The sequence below is a fragment of the Neophocaena asiaeorientalis genome, unplaced genomic scaffold, assembly GCF_003031525.2.
Source record: "Neophocaena asiaeorientalis asiaeorientalis breed wild unplaced genomic scaffold, Neophocaena_asiaeorientalis_V1.1 scaffold962, whole genome shotgun sequence".
Lineage (NCBI taxonomy): Eukaryota > Metazoa > Chordata > Mammalia > Artiodactyla > Phocoenidae > Neophocaena > Neophocaena asiaeorientalis.
The window spans coordinates 463,238-484,651 of record NW_020174277.1 but is presented as its reverse complement, the minus strand read 5'-3'; the positions used below and the strand labels follow the sequence as shown (position 1 = coordinate 484,651).

Here is a 21,414-nt window from a genome sequence, read left to right as displayed (position 1 = left end):
AACCCATGAAAGGACACATTACAGAGCTGACACTGCAGTGGGCAATGGGGTCTCAGTCCTGCTGGGGACCTTCTGTGGAACAAGCAGGAGCACCTTGGTTGAGTCTCCCACATGCACCTGAGGTGCAATCCTGGTGGCGGGCACATCACTGCACACCCTAGCACGCTGAAGTCAGGTGGGACAAGGGGACATGATGGGGCAGCAAAGAAGGTTTGGTACAATTGATTTTAGACAATTAGACTCACGTGTTTAATATAATCCCTTCAGGCTGGAATGGACAGGGTTAAGAATGGAAGCCAGGAACCCTAGAGAGGAAAGTATTCTAGAGGCAGAGGTGGTAAATGATAATGAGTTGAATGGGAGGTTAGCAGTGGGGAAGTGGAGAAGTAGGTGGATCAGATAAATATCTGGTAGTTAGAGTCTATAGGACCAGACGACCAATGCTGGGGCACAGGGAGGGGGTGTCGGGGGACTCCCAGGCTTTGCGGGGATGGAAATGTGTCATTTATCAAGACAGGCATTATATGCTGGATGTAAGTTCAGTTTTGGGTATGATGAGTGTGAAGTGTCTTCAGGGCATCCAAATGGAGATGTTGAGAAGGCAACTGCATATAGATGGGTGTGGCAGGCAGACTCTAAAATGGTCCCCAAAGCACCCCACCTCCTGGTATTCACAAACTGGCCTAACCCCCCTTCTTTTAATGACTTGCTTCTAACTAATAGAATACAGCAGTTTGAGAGGATACTCCTTCTGTGATTAGTTTACAAATGCAATAAGATGTCACCTCCATCTTGGTTGAAGACTCTCATTGCCTTCTTGATTTCCATGTCTTGATGGAGCAAGTTGCCATGTTGTGAGCTGCTCTTTGGAGAGGCCCACATGGCAAGGGACTGAGGGCAGCCTCCAGCCAAGAGCCAGCAGAGGACCAAGGCCCTCAGTCCAACAACTCCCAAGGTACTGAATGCTGCCCACAGTCATGTGAGTGAACTTGGAAGTGGATCCTTCCCCAGTCCAGCCTTCAGATGAGATCCCAGCACCAGCTAGCAGCTTGACTGCAGCCTCATGAGAGACCCCAAAGCAGAGAACTCAGCTAAGCCAGGCCCAGACTCCTGACCCACAGAAACTGTGAGATAGTTGTCTTAAACCACAATATTGGGGGGTAAAGTGTTATGCAGCAACAGATAACTAATACAATGGGTCTGGACTCAGATTGCAAAGGGCGAGTGGGGTGGGGCGAGCAAAACCACAGTCACCAGACTATCACACGTGTAAAGGATCCAAAATAACATTTCATTTCTCAGTTTCAGTTTCCTTTCCTATAAAGTATTTCTTAATCTGCTTGTTACTACCTCCCCATATGAGAAGATCCTTGGAACAAGTACTAGAGCTGTATGCAAAGTAGTGCGTCTAACTTGGGGATGTGTTTAAGACTCTAACACGAGCATCCCAGAGTTCACAGTCATCTAACCCACAGCAATCAATGCCTGAGATTCTTCTCCATGCCTCCCCTGTAGAAACTTTTCACAGATGAAGAATGGAGAGCACAGAGTTAAAACTATGTTGACAATGTGTCACTGAGGATGGATTCGTGAGCATGAAGGATAAAACTTACTTTTTAATAGCAATCAGTTCCCCAGACTCGATGCTTCTTCCCAGCAGGACGGAACCATAGGTTCCATCCCCGAGTTGCTTGATGGTTGTGTACCTATTCATGGTGTGCCCGTTCAGGCCGGACATTCATCTCAGGGCCAAGGCGGATCAGTCCTGCAGCCGCAGCAGACCTCCCCGGAGTGTAACCAGATTTTTCTATGGCAGCACAAGGTATTCAATAGAACGTGACTATCTCCCAAATACATATTTTCAAAGATGAGTGTTCTGCCTGTAGAGAAAAATGGAAGACAAGGATAAATGTTAATGTACATTCTATGTCTGTCTAAATCAGGGGCCAGCTGTAACCCCCAGTCTGCCACCTGTTTTTTTGTAAATAAAGTTTTATTGGAACACAGTCATGCCCACTTACTTGCATACTGTCTGCAGCTGCTTTCACGCTACACAGCAGAGTAGGTGTGACACAGACTGTATGGCCCACAAAGCCTAAGGGATATATTATTGTACCCTTTACCAAAAAAAAAAGTTTGTTAACCTCTGGTCTAAATAAAGCTCTTTTCCAATGTTTTATAAAATGAGACACAGCGTTCTTGGAAAGTGATTTTATCACTGACTCAGAAATGAATCAGCTGCAATTTCTGCTGACTAACCACTGTAGGCAAACACGACATGATAACTATGGTCGATGGAAACTGCTGAGCTACAAGAATCCATGCTAAATATACTGTGTTCTGTGTAATTCAGCTACAATTAACAACGTAAACATACAAAGGCCAAGAAATGCTTAAATTAAGGTTCTCCTGATATAGAACTCACATGTGCTCCATGAACTGTTTGTGGCTAGGCAACAACAGTATTTTATTAATATTATTTTTATTACTAGATATTCAGAAACTAAGCAAAGAACTAGTAATTTTTTAAGGCCTGCATGTAGGGTGTGTCTCTTTTAAAGTCCTTCAGTTGCGTTCTTTAAAAAGATAAGTCATGGGACTTCCCTGGTGGAGCAGTGGTTAAGAATCTGCCTGCCAATGCAGGGAACACGGATTTGAGCCCCGGTCCGGGAAGATCCCACATGCTGCCAAGCAACTAAGCCCGTGCGCCACAACTACCGAGCCCGTGAGCCACAACTACTGAAGCCCACATGCCACAACTACTGAAGCCCACGCACCTAGAGCCCATGCTCCACAACAAGAAAAGCCACCACAATGAGAAGCCCACATATGTGAGGAAAAGTAGCCCCTGCTCACTGCAACTAGAGAAAGCCTGCACGCAGCAACGAAGACCCAATGCAGCCCAAAACAAATAAATTTATAAAGAAAAAGATAAGTCATTGCTTTTTCATTTATGAAACTGAGTGTCATTCAGTCTGCCTATAATGAAGAAAATGTAGTACATAACTTAAGTGATTGCAATGCCTTTAGGCAAACATTAATAAAATGTAAATGCTTAAATAAGAACACTAAAGACATTAAAAAAAATACATCTGTCAAAGTAATAATCTGAAAAATCAAAAGATCGGAAAAGAATGATAGAATAAGTGACATTCTGCATCTAAATCCAGTCAATGCAGCTTCTCCTTCCAGAAGAATTCCAGTCAATAAATGTAGAAGGAAAGAGGGAAATAAGAAATTCGTTATTAGGCAAATGTCACAATTTGTTGCAGACAAGATTCGCCGATGGATGCAAATATTGGTCGATGAACGTTTGAGGAGAAACAGGCTATCCGCATAGTTTCAAAGTATCTTTGGGAATTCCCTGGCTGCCCTTTCACTTACCAGGCCCAGTTTCTTCGATCCCTCATTGGGGAACTAAGATACAAGCCAAATGGAGCAGCCCAAAAAACAAAATATCTTTAAGACATTCATTAATGTCAAAGGGAAAGATGGTAACTCTATAGGCAGAAATCTAACAGAAACCTCCTTACCCAAGTGATCAAGTTCAACATCAACATGATTAAGACATACGACACCGTGTACCCTGGATATGATGCTCTGAGGAGGGCACACCTCTGTGGTGTTCCGTCAAAAATGCAGAACCTCAATCCACTCATGAGAAGACGTCAAACTCAAAATGAGGGACATGCTACAAAACACTGACCGATACTCTTCAAAAGTGTCAAGATCATAAAAGGCAAGGACAGACTGAGGAACTGTCACAGATTGGAGGCAAAGAAGGAGACATGACCATAACTAAACACAATGTGAGAACCTGAATAAGATCCCAGAACAGATAAAAGACATTAGCGGAAAAGTTGGTGAAATCTGAATAAGGTCATAGTTTAGTTAACAGCACTGTGCCAATGCTAACTTCCTGAGTTTGATCATTGTCCTATGGTTATAGAAGATGTTGATATTAGGGTAAGCTGGGTGAAGAATCGCTAAGAACTGTCTGTACTATTTTTGTAACATTTCTGAAAGTCTAAAATTAGTTCAAAATTAAGCAGTAATTCTAGTCTATGTTTTTGTGAAGGCTTTGCATGACCTTGAGAAACCTTAAGAACTGTAAAGGTGGGCTTCCCTGGTGGCGCAGTGGTTGGGAGTCCGCCTGCCGATGCAGCGGACACGGGTTCGATCCCCCGCCCGGGAGGATCCCACATGCCGCAGAGCGGCTGGGCCCGTGAGCCATGGCCGCTGAGCCTGCGTGTCCGGAGCCTGTGCTCCGCAACGGGAGAGGCCACGACAGTGAGAGGCCCGCGTACCGCGGGGGAAAAAAAAAAAAAAAGAACTGTAAAGGTTATTCCTGATTTCACCATATTCTACCATATAACTGGAAAACCTTTTAGAGATCAAGCCTACCTGCCCCTCTCCCATTCATTCCCATTTCCCCATAGAACCATTTCAAGGCCCCTTGTTTGAAGAGCATTTTCCTTCTTTTGAAGCTCTCCAGTATCAGACAACTTACAACTTTCTTCAGCAGCTCTTTACAGTGATAGGTTCCATTGCTGATTAATAAATATTTATAAAGCACTTCCTGTGTGACAGACCCTATGTTAATATCTGGGGATACAAAGACCAATAAAACACGGTCCTTTTTTTTTTTTAAAGATCTTAGAGTCTCACGGCAGAGGATGAGAGTGGGTGGATGCATACTCATGAATATGCACTAAGATATTTCATGTACACAGAGGGTACAGGATGTGGGGAGGGGTTAAGGAGAAAGCCCCCTGGCTTCTAACTTGGTTGATTCCACTTGGGCTCAGGAGGGCAGTAAGAAGAGTCTTCATAAAAGACTGAGTCTTGAAGGAAAAAGAAAAGTAGGTGTTTAGTAATGTAGGGGATTCTAGCATTCCAAGGAGCAGAAAAGAAGGCACAGGGGCTTGAATCTGGGGTGGAGGGGAAGGTGGGAGTTTGGAGCTGGAAAGAGTTAACCCCAGAAGTTTGCTTGTTGAGAGCCTCAAATGACATTTCAAAAAACATAAGGCTTTGACTGGATCCTATACTAAAGGAGAAGAAAACACTATAAAGGTCATTAATGGAAACAATTAGGATATGGATGCTAAATTAAAGTATTGTATCTGTATTAAATTTACTAAAGTTGATGCCTGTCCTGTGGTTGTGAAAGAGCATAGTCTTATTCTAAGAAAATACACCCTGAAGGATTTGTAAGCAAAGGGCCATAATATATACAATTTATTCTCAAGTGGTAAAACAAAAATTCTGTGTGTGTGTGTGTGTGTGTGTGTGGGTAGAGAGAGAAAGAGAACAAACACACAATGGGGTAAAATGTTAACACGAGGTAAATTGGGGAAAAGGTGTATGGGTCTTCTTTGTACTGTTCTTGCAACTCTGTATGTTTGAATTATTCTAGACTAAAAGTTTAAAAAAATTCTCAAAATGGTAGAGGAAGGAAATCTTTAAAAAGATAATACATATCTTAAGCATTTTTTTCAGCCTAAAACATTTAAATATAGATTTACTTAATAAAACCTAATATGAACTTGCTCATAAGACAGAACACATCATACATCACGGCTCCTCCACTTCACGATTTGAGCGTTGTGGACTGTTTTGGATTCAAGGTGTGTCTCAACATAACATAGAAAGAGCATTTGGGCCACAACATAAGCAATTTTGGGCTCTGTGTTTGTTTTCCCCTCTTTTTATTTTTCATATTTATCTCCATCTATTTTTGATATGACATATGATTTCTGCATCATTCATAATTTCACTTTCCAACAAATTAAAATTCCCAAATCATTGTTGTATGTCATCTTCCTTAAAAAAAAAAAAAAATCACTGGAACTTTGATCTGTCAAAAATCAGCTAACTCATAAATTACATGTTTTATTTATTTTTTTAAAGTAGGCTTTGACCTAGAGACAATGGGAAGTCAATTAAGGTTTTTTTTTGTTTTGTTTTTTATAAATTTATTTATTTGTTTGTTTGTTTGTTTATTTGGCTGTGTTGGGTCTTCATTTCTGTGCGAGGGCTTTCTCTAGTTGAGGCGAGCGGGGACCAGTCTTCGTCGCGGTGCGCAGGCCTCTCACTGGCGCGGCCTCTCTTGTTGCGGAGCACAGGCTCCAGATGCGCAGGCTTAGTAGGTGTGGCTCACGGGCCCAGTTGCTCCGCGGCATGTGGGATCTTCCCAGACTAGGGCTCGAACCCGTGTCCCCTGCATTGGCAGGCAGATTCTCAATCACTGCGCCACCAGGGTTTTTTTTTAACAAGAAAATAACATGATCAGATTTGCATTTTGTAATCCAGTTAGAGTATTTTTCTTAATGTCCAACCGAAACCTGCCTATTCTAATTTAACCTAATTTCCTCACGCTTTGTTTTTTTTGTGTGTGAATATAAAGAAACTATCTCATGAAAATGTGATGTACATCAAATTAGTAATCAAATGTGTATCTCTCAACCTCCTCTTGCTGTAATTACACAACCTTTCCTCATAGGACCTGTTTTCCACTCCTTTAATTATCTTTGGCATTCATCTCTGAATCCTCACACATTTCTCCATGTCTTTGATGAACTGTGGCAAACAAAACTTAATAACGATCTACATTCCAGTAGCCTGTGGGCTCTCCCCCACTTTTTTTGCAATGGCATTATATATAATAATAATAATACATATCTATCAATTATTAATCATAGAAGCCTTTCTCTGATAGTTAGTTCCTCATCTACTGAAACTGCATAATTGGGACAATGTCTTCATAGATTATCACTGAGGAAAAGCTATCTTGAAAAAATTAAGAACTTTACTGAAATCATGATAGAGTGGGTCATTCATTCAGTATACAGTCACCCTATGATTCCTCCTTGTTACTGTCTGTCACAGTATCATAGAACAAAATTCAATTTCTCTGGCAAGATTTGACCCCCACCAACACGTGGCGGTTGCTTTTTAATTTTATTTCAGGTAATTACATACCGACCGTAAAATGGATCAGACTAGAGTCTCTTCAAGCACTGAAGTCAGGTTGACAATTTTATTCAAACTTTACCAAGATGCCAAAGCACTACGCAGGGCTTCTGGGGCACATTATGGATAAGAGAAGGGTCCTTCCTTTAAATAACTCCTTATCAACACGAACATGGAAAATGTAGGAAACGCTATAAGCCCACGGTAGAGAGAACAACAAACTCTTGGGAGGAGGGAGGGATCAGACACCCCCTCAGAGAAGAGGTAATATTGAGGTTTGAAGAATGAGCAAAGTTTTATTACACAGAAAAGGGAGAGAAAGGAATTACAGGTGGAGGAAACTCTGCAAAAGGTTGGTGGGTATAAGAGCTTGGCATGTTCACGAGAGCTTACGGTTCCTACGGTGAACGACAGAATCACCTGGGGAAATTTTAACAAATACTGATGCCCAGGCCCCACCTCTAAGAGTCAGGTCGAGGTTGGGGACTGAGTTTTGATAATTTAGAAGGCCCTCCAGGGGACTGTAATGTGCAACCCCACTGTGAAGTACAGGGCTAGGACATAAAAGCCACGGAGGGCAGTAAGGAAATGCAGGGAATGGCTAGAAACTTAGGGTGGGACCCAGCTGTGAGGCGTACATCTGTCATGCAGGAGTTTGGTCTTTACCCTGCCACACGGGAGCTCTCTGGGGCTTTTAAGCAGGGAAACGACATGAGGGAGACCACCCCCCCACCCCGGACTATTCAAACTGATGTTAGAATAGAGAGACTAGAGGCAGAGAGACTAGATGGAGGGTACTGCAATAGTCAGGTGAAATATGTGGAAGGCCTGAACAAAGGCACCAGACAGGATGAATGTTATAGAGAGTAGGAGACACAATGGGTTCTGTTTTCTAAGGTGTTGAATTTGAGATATGTACAAAACCTCTCACTGGAGATGCTCTAAGGTTGCTTTATTTTTTTCCCCCCAAAGATAGTGCATTATTAGAGTTCTTATTAGGAGGACAGCATTCAGACAATGCTAATACCACGCACAGCTCTGGGGTACTCACAGAACACTACACGAATGGTGTCCACCGGAGTTTTGCAACATGGCAGCTGCGGATCCGGAACAAGGGACGTGACAATCTCAACATACACCTGAATTACTGTTCAACTTTGGATGACAAACTTCAAGAAAGATATTCAGGAACATAATAAGGGGCCTAAATGAAAGCACGTGAAGAGTAGTTGAAGAAACAGAGAATACATGAAGAAAAAGGGACTTAGGAAGCTGTGGTGATTGTTTCAAGGGTCCAAAGGAGTATCAGAGAGGAGGCTTAGTTACACTATATACAGATCTAGAGAACAGAACCATGACAACTATCTGAGCTTTCTGTTCTCTAGTGAATTATTTCCTAAACTAAAAACAATGAAGTGGTATTATTCAAACTAGCATTAGACAAAAAGTAGCATTCGACCCACAGTCAACTCTGAGCATCTCCTAGCAGGAAGTGGTTACTGACTTTTGAGATCAGTATTGTTCAGTTGTTCACCATTTTCGTCGTGGCCTGAATCTGATGACTCATGTTATACTCTGAAAGGAAAGGACAAAAACTCACTGCTGCTCTGGGAAAACAGCAGGGTGATGGACAACGCACTAGGAAAAAGAAGGGCGACATGACAGATGTCATTGCTGATCTACCCCATAGCAATGTTCCTCTTGCTGCTTAGTTTATAGAGCTCTGATTTTATTCACGATTTAGTACAATCAGGGACGGCAGCCACCTACCACAGTCCCAGGGCATGAACAATGCTCAGTTGAAGCCAAGCCAAACAATTCTATTGTACTTCCTTCCTACTGAATACCGTTTAGGAGTGGGACTACGGCTCTGACAACAAGACGGAAAGGAAAGTGAGCTGGTGAGGGAAGAGAAGGGCCTCTGGGAGGGAATCTACTCTTTGACAGAGACAGCTGACAAAGAGGTTGCCTCGTGTTTCTGCCCTGAACATGGTGGTATAAAGCTGTAATATTCAGAGCTGAAACAGTCTTCTGGTGATTATGAGACGTCAGCTCTAAAGATGAGAATCCCAACTGCTGAGGATGGATTAAGAGAAAGAAGCTGAATCCTGGATGACATCACTGGGCTGCTGCACGATCCCTGAAAATATCTGCTTTAGATTTCTTGTTATATGATCTAATCAAAAGTCTTTGTTGCTGAAGCCACCATCAGATATTCTGTCAAGGACAACTGAAAGCATTCCTCTGGAACACACACAGTGACCAGGGAATGGCCCTTGGGGTAAGTTTCTGGCAGGGCACAGATGGCCAGAGTGCTACAGTGGTACAAGCCAGAAGTCACCATGTGGACCACCAGCCAAAAATCGCAAGGAAGGCTTAGGGCCACTGATCCCTAAATAATGGCTAATTTCTCTCGTCAAGGACATGTCATTTACTGATCCATGCATCACTGGCAAAAACCAATTAAAAAATTTTTTCCTTACTAACAGTATTAGTTTTCCACAGCTGCTGTTCACGAATTACCATAAACTTGGTAGCTTAAAACAGCAGAAATGTATTCTCTCACGTTTCTGGAGGCCAGAGTCCAGAACCAGTATCACTGGGTCGAGATCAAGGTATTGGCACCTCCTCCAGAGGTACTGGCTCACTTCCTCCTTGTCTCTTCCAGCATCTGGTGGCTGTTGGTGTTCCTTGGCTCGTGGCCACATCACTCCAGTCTCTGCCTCTGTGGTCACACTGACTCCTCTCTGTGTCAAATCTCCCTCTGCTTCTCACTTATGAGGACTAGTGTTTCCATTTAGGGCCCACTAAACCTATCTCCATTTAGAGATAGGTAGGTTTATCTCCCCATCTCAGATTTCTTAATTTAATCACATCTACAAAGTCTATTTTGCCAAATAAGGAAAAATTCACAGGTTCCAGGGACTAGAACCTGATATCTTCAGGGGATAGATACCACCATCCAATGAAACCTCCCAAAGACTCCCACAGTCATCTGAGCTATGGCAGCTGTGGTTTCCAGTCATACAAAGTTGAGTGTCTTAGGAACGAAATCAAGAATCTAATGCTTAGTTACCCAATGAACAAAGGCAGTCCTTTTTGAACCATAGAGAGTATTTCTAACTCTACAAAGCAGACAAGACTTCACAATTCTGGCTGAAATCTCAGTAGATGACATTAGCATATGGAGATTCTACCCTGTGTGGACCAGGGGTTGCAAACAGGCAGCCTGAGGATGGAATTCACAGATTGGCTTTGAGTTTATATTTTAAAATGGGAACTTTCATATAAATATCGAGATTTGGGGTAGCTCCAGAAAAACTGAAGAGCTAATAACACAAGGTCCTTTGTCCTCCATGGGAATAAAAGCTAGACAAGGGTGGTCACTGGCCTTTTAGGCCAAGCGTGAGCCCTCTATCCCGCCACTGTCCCCGACCTCCCTGTGTCCCTAAAATGAATGTTGTGTCAGTTGCTAATTTTTTTTTCTTAGTTGCCATTTATTTTTGCACCGTCACGGCCACTTGTTTTACTAGAAGAAAAATATTTCTCTATTCCTCTGCCTATATCAAAAGTAACAAAGGAAAAAGCCTGGGAAAAAAACCTCATTCGAAGAAAAACTGGAGGGAAAGAAAAACTGTTGTTCTCTTTTTAAAAGAGAAGAGCAACTCCTTACCGTTTAACAAGCACATACCCAGCTTCCTTGATTCTTTTACATTTCCTCCTCTGCCCCTGAGAGCATCTGAATTCACGGTCCCTGGTATAGACGGTCACTACTGCCTGTGAAGTGAATGCGGTGTAACAGTCCATCCATTAACTTGGGGAATCAGCTAACATGTTAATGGGCAGTACTTCTAAATACCACTCAGACTCCAAGAATGATCTTGGATAACCACTCACTATAACCAATCCACATGTAGCTTACTAATATATCAAATAAGCCAAAAAGGTAATAATAATAATAATTTCAGAACTTACTATGTATACCGTACTGTTATAAGTGCTTTGCATATATTAATCCATTCAGTCCTCACACCGGCACCAGGTAGGTACTAATATTATTACCCCTATTTTACAGATAAGGAATCTGAGACACCAGCTACTTGTTCAAGGTTATGCAATAAGTGTAATAAGTGTTGGCAGTGAGATAGGAACCTGGGCCGACTGCACCAAGCTCAAGGGAGAGATTGCAAAAGATCCAAAGGTTATGAAATCTTTTGAGGATCTGAGAACGAGAGGAATTAAAAGAAGTACTTTGTAGCTCAAAGTCCAAATATGGAAACCAGTGATGTGGCCATGCTCTAGTTGGCCTCATTCTACAATCGAACTTCAGTGGACCGAGCGGGGACCTTGCCAGCAGCCGCTGCCTACAGGGGAGGCAAGTGATTGCAGACAAAGAGGAACTGAGTCCCAGTTTCCACTTGGCACAGAGCACCTGTGACTCGGAGCATCTCTTGGTCGCCGGGTTAATTTCTGTGAGGTGAGGGCACGGGACTTAATGAAGCAAGGTGGTTTCCTGCTCCGTTATTCTGTGGTTCTGTGACTCTCTGGGTCAGGAATCAAGCCGGCATTTGTCAAAGAAAAAAAACAGATCAACGTTTCCACCTTTCCCATCACCTGCACAAAAGCTAGCAAAGAGCAGACAGTGCCCCAGAGGGACCCTGTGTGCTATACATCATCTCTCTTCCAGAGCAGGGTAAGTGTCTCACTGTCTCAGCCAGACCCCAAAGCTCAGAATCTACTCCTTTTCCTCCCTCCGAGTCCAGCTCAAACATCACCTTTCCAGGGCCTCCTGTCCCAACCTGCACAGACACAGCCAACGGCTCTCTCCCCAAGAGGCCACAGTGCCCTGTCCCCACCTCCCCAGTGGTCAATGACACGCAGGCCTGTCCCGGACAGTCACCATGCTTCTTTCATCTCTGCTCTCCTACCTCATGCTCCGCCTACACTAGCAGGTACTCATGGTTTGAACGGTCAATACATGAATTTTAGTCTTTGCTGTGTATCTTCTGTACCACCCTTGGTAAGTATCTCGAAACAGAATGCTTCTATTTCTTCCTGTGCAAAGTCATGGTACTCAGATTGTTTGCCCTGAGCAGAAATGTTCTGAAGTTCTGAAATGGGAGAATAGTAAATACTGCAGAAAGGCTAAAGCCAGCAGGCTGCCTGGGTCCTCCCACCATGGTGCTGGAATTACTTACTGGGTCTCAGAGAATCACAGAAAGGTCCCCACAGTGTCGTCAGATCAGGCCTTCGGCTTCTGGGTTAGGCTGTACCCAACTCACAGAGCAGCACAGCTCTATTTTGCTTTCAAAGGGTTCCAGACAAACTTTGAAATGAATGCTATGGTTTTTCTGGCTAGGCGACATTGGGGAAACCTTCCTGCGGTCTGTCCCAATTTCCTCCCCTCGGCTCAGTCCTCAGTAGGGCAGATCATCTGCTCACGGCTGGGGTCTCACACCAGGTGCCCTGTTCATTCCCAGCCTGGGAAACCAACCAGGCACAGGGTGGGCCGCTCTTTAGTTTGAAAACTTAAGAGTCATTGAATAAATGCCACAATTACTCATTTTTTAAGACAGGAGGCAGAAAATTGTACGCAAAAGTGGGCATCTCTGGGAGTTGTGGTTTACCAGCACCACTTCCACCATTCGGACCTGTGTGAAGAGCTTTTCTCCCTGAGCCTTGATCATTTTCCACTGAAAAGATGCCATTGCTTTCACCTGTCCTCATCGGAAAACTAGATCATGTGCAAAATCACTCAGTGGCCCCTCTCCTGGCACTTCTGAGTTCCATTTTACCTTAACTGGCATGAATTCTAGGTTCGAACATTTCATAACTTTACAAGAGTAAAGTTAATATTGTTACATTTCTTTTAAAAAGGTACTAAAAATAGTACATCTGTATCTCTAATTTTTCTCTCTGGGACCTAATTCTTCTGCCCACATACATTTTAGCAAGAATGTCCTTTAAATATTTTGCCTCTTGGACCAGTGCATTTTTCTGCTTTGGGGACAGCAGCTACAATGCCAAAAGAGCCTCCTCTATTGTGGAACATGCTTTGCCTTTCCTGTGACAAGGAGCACATTAAAGATGCTTCTGGCTACTGCCTTAATTGGAAGGATGGGAGAAGAGGATCTGTTTACCTGGGCTGCCCTCTTCTACTCCCCAGAGACCGTTTCATGCCCTGACTTCCCTCACATCCTTCAACCCCAGCTTCTGAAAGGAGAATTCATGCACCAAGTCCTAAATCCCAGGAGAAGGGTCTACCACTTCCCATCACTTCTCCCACAAAGGGCGCTGTGCCCCGAACCTAAAGTAAAGTCTTCCATTGCTTGTAGATTAGTTCTAAACTAGGACCCATCATTCTATGTGGTCTGTGGGCTGTGAAGAACTGAAGGGAAAGGAAATATTGAAGACCCAGAGGAAGAATAACTTTCCTCTGACTCGTGGGAAACTGCGGATGAGTTGGGGTGACAGTCCCCCAGCTTCACGCAGGCGGTGGCCGTGGTCCCAGCCCCAGTTGCTCACCTGACTGCCACCCTCTGTTCTAAGGGTGGGCAAGGGAGGGCGAGGTGAAGATGAGGGAGTGAATCAGAACATGTCACACATTCAAGCGCTACTCAAGTATCACAGCACGTTGAACTCAGGGCTGATCTCACACAGCGTACGATGCTTCACCACCATGTGTAACGACAAACAAATCAATAAAACATATCGAGGACGTAAAGGCTTAACATAAAAATAACATAGAGCAGGTGTCAGCAAATGTTTTCTGTGAAGGGCCGGTAAATACGTTAGGCTGTGAGGGTGGCAGGGTTCTGGCACAGCTATTCAAATCCGCTGCTGTAGCACAAAAGCAGCCACAGATGACACGGAAACACATGGGCACGGCTGCATCCCGGTACAAGTCTATTTACAAAAACAGGCAGCCGGCAGGACATGCCTGCAGGGCATGATGCGTGGACCCCTGAAACACAGGAAACGCCGCACGCAGGCAGAGCACTTTAGCCCTTTCCACACAGTCCTCACGTACCCGTGGGTCACAGGGTTGCATATACAGACTGTGTGTATCCTGAGAGTATAAGCTTCCTGTGGGCAGAAATTTTGTTATGTTCACAACTGTATTCCCAGCAACCAGACAAGGACCTGGCACCCGGTCGGCCCAAATAGGTGCTCCAAATAAAGATGAGTTGAATGAATAAATTAATGAATGAGTAACTTATGGGTTTATAAAGGGTCACTTTGTTAATTTTCCTGTACCATCAACCCCACTCCTACTGCCATCCCTCATAGATTCTTTGCAGAACTGAACAGCTCTATGGAGACTAGGGCACAAAAATTATGACTCCTTCTAAAAGCTTTTATAACAATTTAGGAAAACATTTGCTTGTTAACAGCTAAGCTGACAGGTAGGAGGATATGGGGAGGGGGAAGGGTAAGCTGTGACAAAGCGAGAGAGAGGCACGGACATATATACACTACCAAACCTAAGGTAGATAGCTGGTGGGAAGCAGCCGCAGAGCACAGGGGGATCAGCTCGGTGCTTTGTGACCACCTGGAGGGGTGGGATAGGGAGGGTGGGAGGGAGGGAGACGCAAGAGGGAAGAGATATGGGAACATATGTATATGTATAACTGACTCACCTTGTTATAAAGCAGAAACTAACACACCATTGTAAAGCAATTATACTCCAGTAAAGATGTAATAGATAAATAAATAAATATTTACTATTTAAAAAAAAAAAAGGTAGGCATATATAACCTACTTTTTTCTCACTCGGTTTCGTCTGAGTTAAATCAATCATCAGTAAATTCATTTTCAAAGCACAGGCAGTGTCCGAGAGGACAGAACCATTAACTATTGTCTTCTCGGAACTACAAACTCATGCAGATAGTAACTTTCATGATATTGTGAAATACGTAGTTGGACATTACACCACTACTCCTTTATCTTCTTGGTTCTGGGCCATTATCTTTCATATTAACCACGAGAGCAGTCACATGTTATCAGCACTTTATCACAGACCACACTATACCTATAGAAAGATAAAAAATGACTCATGTTGATCTTTCCTCACAAATACGTGGCTCTCACAAGCCCTTGGCCATCACTGTACACTTATCAAGTGGCTACTAAGAGCACGGTGGAAATAACACTATTGTGTTATTTTATTTTAAAAACAGTATTTTTTAAATAAAAAAAACTGAGGATGACAAACAAAATCTAGGAAAAATGGAAAGTAAAATAATATATAACCTAATGCTAATTAGCATAGATTGAATGCTCAGTTTAATAGGACCTAAGTTGAACACGGGCATAGTATAATATTGAGGAAACCTGACTATAGAATCAGATTTTTTTCCCTATAAGGGACCTGAATGATCACCCCCCAACACCCTCACTTTACAGCTGGGATGCTGTGGCCCAAGGGACAGAAGTCTTGATACCTTCAGGGCAGCAGAGTTTTAAATGTGTGAATATAAGAAATGTTTTCATAGTCGATTAAAGATGTAGCAAATGCTCCCACTTCCCCTTCCTCAAAAAGTCCGTGAAGGTATTGCTAATCCTGAAACTACATAGAAAAAAAAAAGCGGCAGCTCTCCAGAGACGTGCTTTCTTCAAACTCTGAGACAGCTTCAGAAGTCAGCGCTCCCAGGATTTGAAGCCAGCTGCACAGGTGAGTCCAAACCCAGGCACTTCTTTCTACGAAGGTTTCGACTTTCAAAGCACAGTGAGCCAGGCACTTAAAGTGCAAGGACGCTTCCGTTTCCTTGGAAGGAATCAAGAAACGAAGCTCTCCGCTTGGATTGTTGAGCAGTAGAATTTTCCGAGCATCAGACAGCACGTCACGTGGAGCAGAGAGAGCGAGCGTGAATTCCACATCAACCTTGGTCACCATCTCGAGGGGACCCTCCACTGCTTCTTCTACTTCTTTGGCTACAAGTAAAGATGCCTCTGATTTCTTCCTTCCATAACTTAGCATTTTAATGCAATCTGCCCCAGGAATTGATTTACTTCAGCAAATTGTTTTTACCAGGTAATTTTCTTGAACACACAGGTGTACTAATAAGGAAGTTCAAACTGTTTCAAGGAAAGCACAGCCACAACCTAGGACACGGTTACACTGTAGATATGCGTGTAAGTCATCTGGCGCACGCCTCTGCACGTTCTCCGGGTCACCTACAGCAACCACAAACACTGAGGCCCACAGATAGGAAGTTTCTGATGCTCTAGTTACAGGCCTTTCTCAGAAGGCCATGGTCAAGCAAGAGAGCCGATGAGACAATTTACAGTTAAGACACTATTCACAGGCTGACAGATCAACATACACAGAAAGGTCACTGTGCCCAGAATTCTGCCAAGAAATTGCTAGGCAACACGTCCTACCATAAATACATACACTCACACATACCCTCACAAGCAGAAAAACAGAAGTGCTACGTACAACTCCAACTCAGCAAGATCCTGCAAAATGAAATGGAGGAGCTTGCCGCAAAGAAGCAGTGAAAAAAGAAAATTTAAAGGCAGTCGTGTTCCTGGCAAGGTTCAGACGGAAAAACAGCAACAGATCCCAGAAGCAGAGCTGGCACCAGGAATAACCCAAGCTCAAGCTGCTTTAAGGGCAGGATAACACTTACTAAGGATTCTGCATGGTTGCCATCCCCTGGGCCTCCAGACCCAGCCATGACTTGACTCCAACTCAGCTGACAAACATCTACCAAATATTTGCTACGTGTTCAGGGCTCTCCCAGTCACTGGAGGGATGAGCGGATTTTTGTCAGGTGTGTTCCAGGTGCTGTTCAGACACCAAGAGCATCTCCACACTGCAGCCAGGTGGGGCGGCATTTCCCCTATTTTACACGTGAGGACTAATGCTTGGAGAATCCATAAGGCCACATGAGTACCGAGGAGTGAGGCCCCGACCTCAATTCTGCCCGACTTCAAAGCCCACAACCCCACATTACCATGCAGAGAATATGGCTCCTGCCCTAAAGAGGCTTAAAATAACCTAAACCAGTGAGAGATCAATATAAGCCCTCGGGCTTCCGTGGTGGCGCAGTGGTTAAGAATCCACCTGCCAATGCAGGGATCACGGGCTCGAGCCCTGGTCCGGGAAGATCCCACATGCCACGGAGCAACTAAGCCCGTGCGCCACAGCTACTGAGCCTGTGCTCTAGAGCCCGCGAGCCACAACTACCGAAGCCCACGCACCTAGAGCCCCTGCTCCGCAACAAGAGAAGCCACCGCAATGAGAAGCCTGCGCACCACAACGAAGAGTAGCCCCGGCTTGTCCGCAACTAGAGAAAGCCGCACGCAGCAACAAAGACCTAACTCAGCCAAAAAAAAAAAAAAACAAGTCCTCAGTGCTAGTGTCAAAGTCAAACTTTAAAAGGTGTATTACAAAAGAAACAAGTATCTGGAGACTTGCAAGAGAGAGAAGAGAAATGAATAGTTAGAGAAGATGTTATAGAAGAAGTGAGGACTTAGCTTCCTCCTCTGAGGAAGGGTAAGATTTGCACAGGAGATGGGGGAGAGGGGTGAGGGTTTCTAGGACAGCAATCTGAGCAGGAACCATCCTGGCCCCCTTAGTACAGCAGGCTCGAAAGAAGACCACACCCATAGAGTGCGAAGATGTATGCTGAACTGAAAATAGAATTTAGATAGGAGGCGTGAGGCCTGATTATGAAAGGCCTTAAAAATCAGGCAAATTGTTTTAGACTTGAGATAGTTGAGAAGGGAGAGGACCTGAGGGCTGCAAGGCAAGGAGAGATGTGAGGAACTGATAGTTTTAAAAGACTAGATGGACAAGAAGATGAAGAAACCAGAAGGTGTGTCTCATTCATTCATTCATCCATTCCATCCATCCATCCACTCATTCAACAAACATTCAATGAGGACTTACTAAGAGCCAGCTTGCGGGGCTAGCTCAGAGGCTGCCCCAGTCTGCAGGAGAGGAAGGGTGAGCCTCTGCATTAGAATATGGAGGGAGGGCGCTATATAAATCACATGTCAAAGGTCTTCATGACTCATTGATAGCAAGGATGAAGGAAATGAAGGAAAAGACTGTTGAAGAGAATTCCAAAAGGTTCAAGACTGACAGGATTTCCACCATTACTGGGAACCTCAAAAAACAATGAGAAGAAAACAATGAAAGTAGAAAAATAGCTTTGATGATGTGAAACAGTCAACAAATAAAACCCCCAAAGCCTGGTTTCTTTATCCTGGTAGCCTGTTTACACACAGTCTGTAGGTAAGAAACTTCAGTGAGAAAAAAGCATTTTTTTAAGAAAATGACTAAATTCTGAGTTCCCTTGGCTAGGAAAGACCTCTGCCCACTCAAACAAGCTCCATCAACCCTCCAACACATCCTTCCATCATCTGAAACTAAACTGGTCTTACTTAGAAACGTGGTTGTCCGCTCTTGCCCTGCCACCAGTTTTGAGAAGGGGACAAGGTAAAGTGGACAGGCAGGGTCACTGTAAGGGCTGGATCTTAGGGAAGCAAGCAGTGGTACAGGGTATCATTTTAAATAAAAGATCACACCACTGCTCTTATTTCTACACCCAAAATTACTGGTCCTCAAATAGACAGGAAGGCCAAATTCTTTACCAAATTGCAGTGCTTTGTTCAGAAACTATTTCAAATGTGCATATTTATGAATACATTAACTCTTAGCACAGCTAACATATGGTTGAGGCACAAATTCCTCTTAATAATTTATATGTTAGCTACACAAATTTAAAGCTCATTTTAATTTTATATTCAGCAATAGTACAATTCATTTTGGGGGGACATCCTGAAAGCCCACTCACTGGAAAATGTGAGAAACGAAAACTGTACTTATCAAACTGCTACAAAGAGTGCTCCAAGCAAAAATAGAAAACAAGTGCCAATACCTTAGAGAAGTCTAGCTCTGGATGCAAAATTCAGGGTGATATTTTCTCAGTATAATTCAGCTTTAGCAAAAGCAGCTCTTTATTTAGTTATAAGTGGAAACGAATACTCTTTTCTGCAGAATAAGGCATTCAACTACTTTTTAATTTAAAAGTAAAAGCCCTCAATGCTAGTGTCAAAGTCAAACTTTCAAAGGTGCATTATAAAAGAAACAGTGGTTCTGTAAAGTCCTTCAGCATCCCTCTCATAACGTCTACTCTGATTAGTAAGAAAGAAATCAGAGCAGAAAGAAACCCAGTGAAAAATGGTTGCACATAAATGTGTGAGGATTTCTTGCTCAGACCTCTTGCAGGACAGCCAAAGGCCTAGTCAGGAAAATTCCGAAAGCAAGTCCTCCATATCCTACCAATGGGGCTTCAAATCGGGCCGGGATCTTTCCCTTCTTTAACGCCAAAAGGTAAACACACACCAAAATCTTCCAGACTCCGAGGAAGCGGGAGTTTTTCTGCCAAGAGGGAGAGACCCACAGGACCGCGGAGAGAAACTACAGCCCGAGAGCCTCTCCCTCGACCTCCGATCCTTCGCGGGGCCACGGCACTGGGGGCCCTCGCAGCTCCGGTCCATCACCTCGAGTGACAGATCACCCGGCAGAAGCCCCTAATCCGCACCCCACTTACCGGCGCCGCGAGCACAGGCGGGGGCCCGCGCCTGCGGGGAGCGTGGCTTCTCGGAGGGCGGGCGCCGAACTGGTCCGGGAGCGGGAGCGGGGCGACCCGCGCTAGGACGGGCCGAGGGGTCCGCGGAGGGACGCCCGGGGGCGCCGCCGAGGGGCGCGGGCCGCGCCGCGCATGGTGAGCGGCTGGGCACCCGGCCGCTCTCCAGCCTCCGGCAGGAAAACAAACAAAAGGCAGGGAGGCTTCTGGTGGGGACGACCGGCCTCTTTCCCTGGGAAAAGTTACCCTGCAGCTCCCCTCGCAGGCCCCGCGCGTCCCTGCACCGCGGCCGGGCAGCCGGGGGGCGCCGAGCCGCGCGCTCCGCTCTCCACCCGGGGCCTGCTGGAGCCCAGGGTCCCTGAGGCCCCCGCCGACCGCCAACGGGCCCTCCAGCTCCACACGCTCGCCTTACTGCAGATCGACTGCCTCGGGCATCAGAATGGAGAAGTGCAGGCTGAGGATGCACGTTGGGAGGACATCTCATTACAGGTGATCGAAGTGAACACACTTTCCTGGCTTTAAAAAACGTAACTGCAGTGCCACCGAAAGTGGTTGAAGATGGCAAATCGCGTCATATCTATTTTACCATAATAAAAAATATTTAAAATAAAAACCAGACTGCCTGTTAGCATCCATTTGAACTTCAAGAGTTTCTGTATTGTGAGCAACTTTAGTTTGGAAGACTGGATTGTTAGGTGGGGAACAGACTAGATAATGGTCTACAGAATCGTCCTCTGTGTGTTGACTATTTCTACGAAGTCTAACACTTAACACTTTTTAAACACTGTCACTTGTGTCGTTAGTTATATTGTGGAGGTAAATCATCCTATCAGGATTGGCCCTGAACCACTTTGAAAAAAGAAATTGCTTCGAGGTCCTCGATTTAAATTCACATAACTGCCCCAAGCCGAGGGTGCTTTAGTTGGAGGCATCAGAATCGCCGGGATAGCCTGTGAAAACAGATTGCTGGGCCCTCTCCCCAGAATTTTGGTGCTGATGCTACTGGTCAGGGAAACCACACTGCCCTAAGCAACAGTTTTAATTAATAAAACAGTAATCCTTTCACACATTGTGGATCTTTCTCTGAGTTTAAATTCCCCAGCTCATATCAATTTTCTCTCACTATCTTTGTTTTTGAATTCTAAGAACCGAAAAGATTGTTTTTTCTAGGAAGAATCTATGCAAAAGGCCTGAATCCCTCTTTCTTCTTGCTTCTGTTGAAGAAACCTACAAGATACAGGACAAACTTCCTTAGACTTCCTGTCTCAAATGGGAAAGGGTCATCTGGCCACTTGGCAAACGTATAACATTTATCTACCTTCATGTTTACCTATATAACACCCAAACCATATGGCAAATGAAAATTGAACGTCATTGTCAATGAAAAGATAGGGAGACAGGAGGCAGCCTGACAAATCATATACTACTCCCAGAAAAAGTGATTTTTAAAGTATTTAAAATGATCAGTTTTAGTCAAATTCAGTTGTCCAAGCAACTGGCAAATGGACTGTCTTGATCTACCTTTAACAAGGGTCCATTGGGCTAGTAAGTGGCTTAGGTCCATAGTCCTAGCCTCGGGAAAATTATAACCACGTATTATATAATATGATGAGATAATACAACACTGTAAAGAAGCCTAGTGGATACAGTGGATACTGACCTAAACTTGAAAATTAGTAGCTATGAAACATAACAGCGTTTTAATAAAATAGGTGCTCAATTTATTGATAAAAATACAAATTTTATTAAACTTTTTTGTTTATTTACTAGAATAATAGAAATCATCTGTGCTAACTGACTAAGCATTTCTTTTTTTTTTTTTTTTTTTTTTTTTTTT

The 21,414-nt window shown here is 44.1% G+C and overlaps 1 protein-coding gene across 2 annotated transcripts in view; it reads right to left on the bottom strand.

Moving 5' to 3' along the window:
• CILK1 (ciliogenesis associated kinase 1) overlaps positions 1-19,766 on the bottom strand; it is a 52,598-nt gene extending 32,832 nt beyond the window's left edge. The window contains exons 1-2 of one of the 2 annotated variants that reach the window (XM_024755852.1): positions 19,542-19,766; positions 1,614-1,880 (exon numbers count right to left, since the gene is read on the bottom strand). In XM_024755852.1, the coding sequence (XP_024611620.1) occupies positions 1,614-1,738 (125 nt within the window). In that variant the 5' untranslated portion in view covers positions 1,739-1,880; positions 19,542-19,766. The remainder of the gene's footprint in view (positions 1-1,613; positions 1,881-19,541) is intronic. The other variant, XM_024755851.1, reaches the window with a different exon arrangement.
• Positions 19,767-21,414: the final 1,648 nt, after the last annotated feature.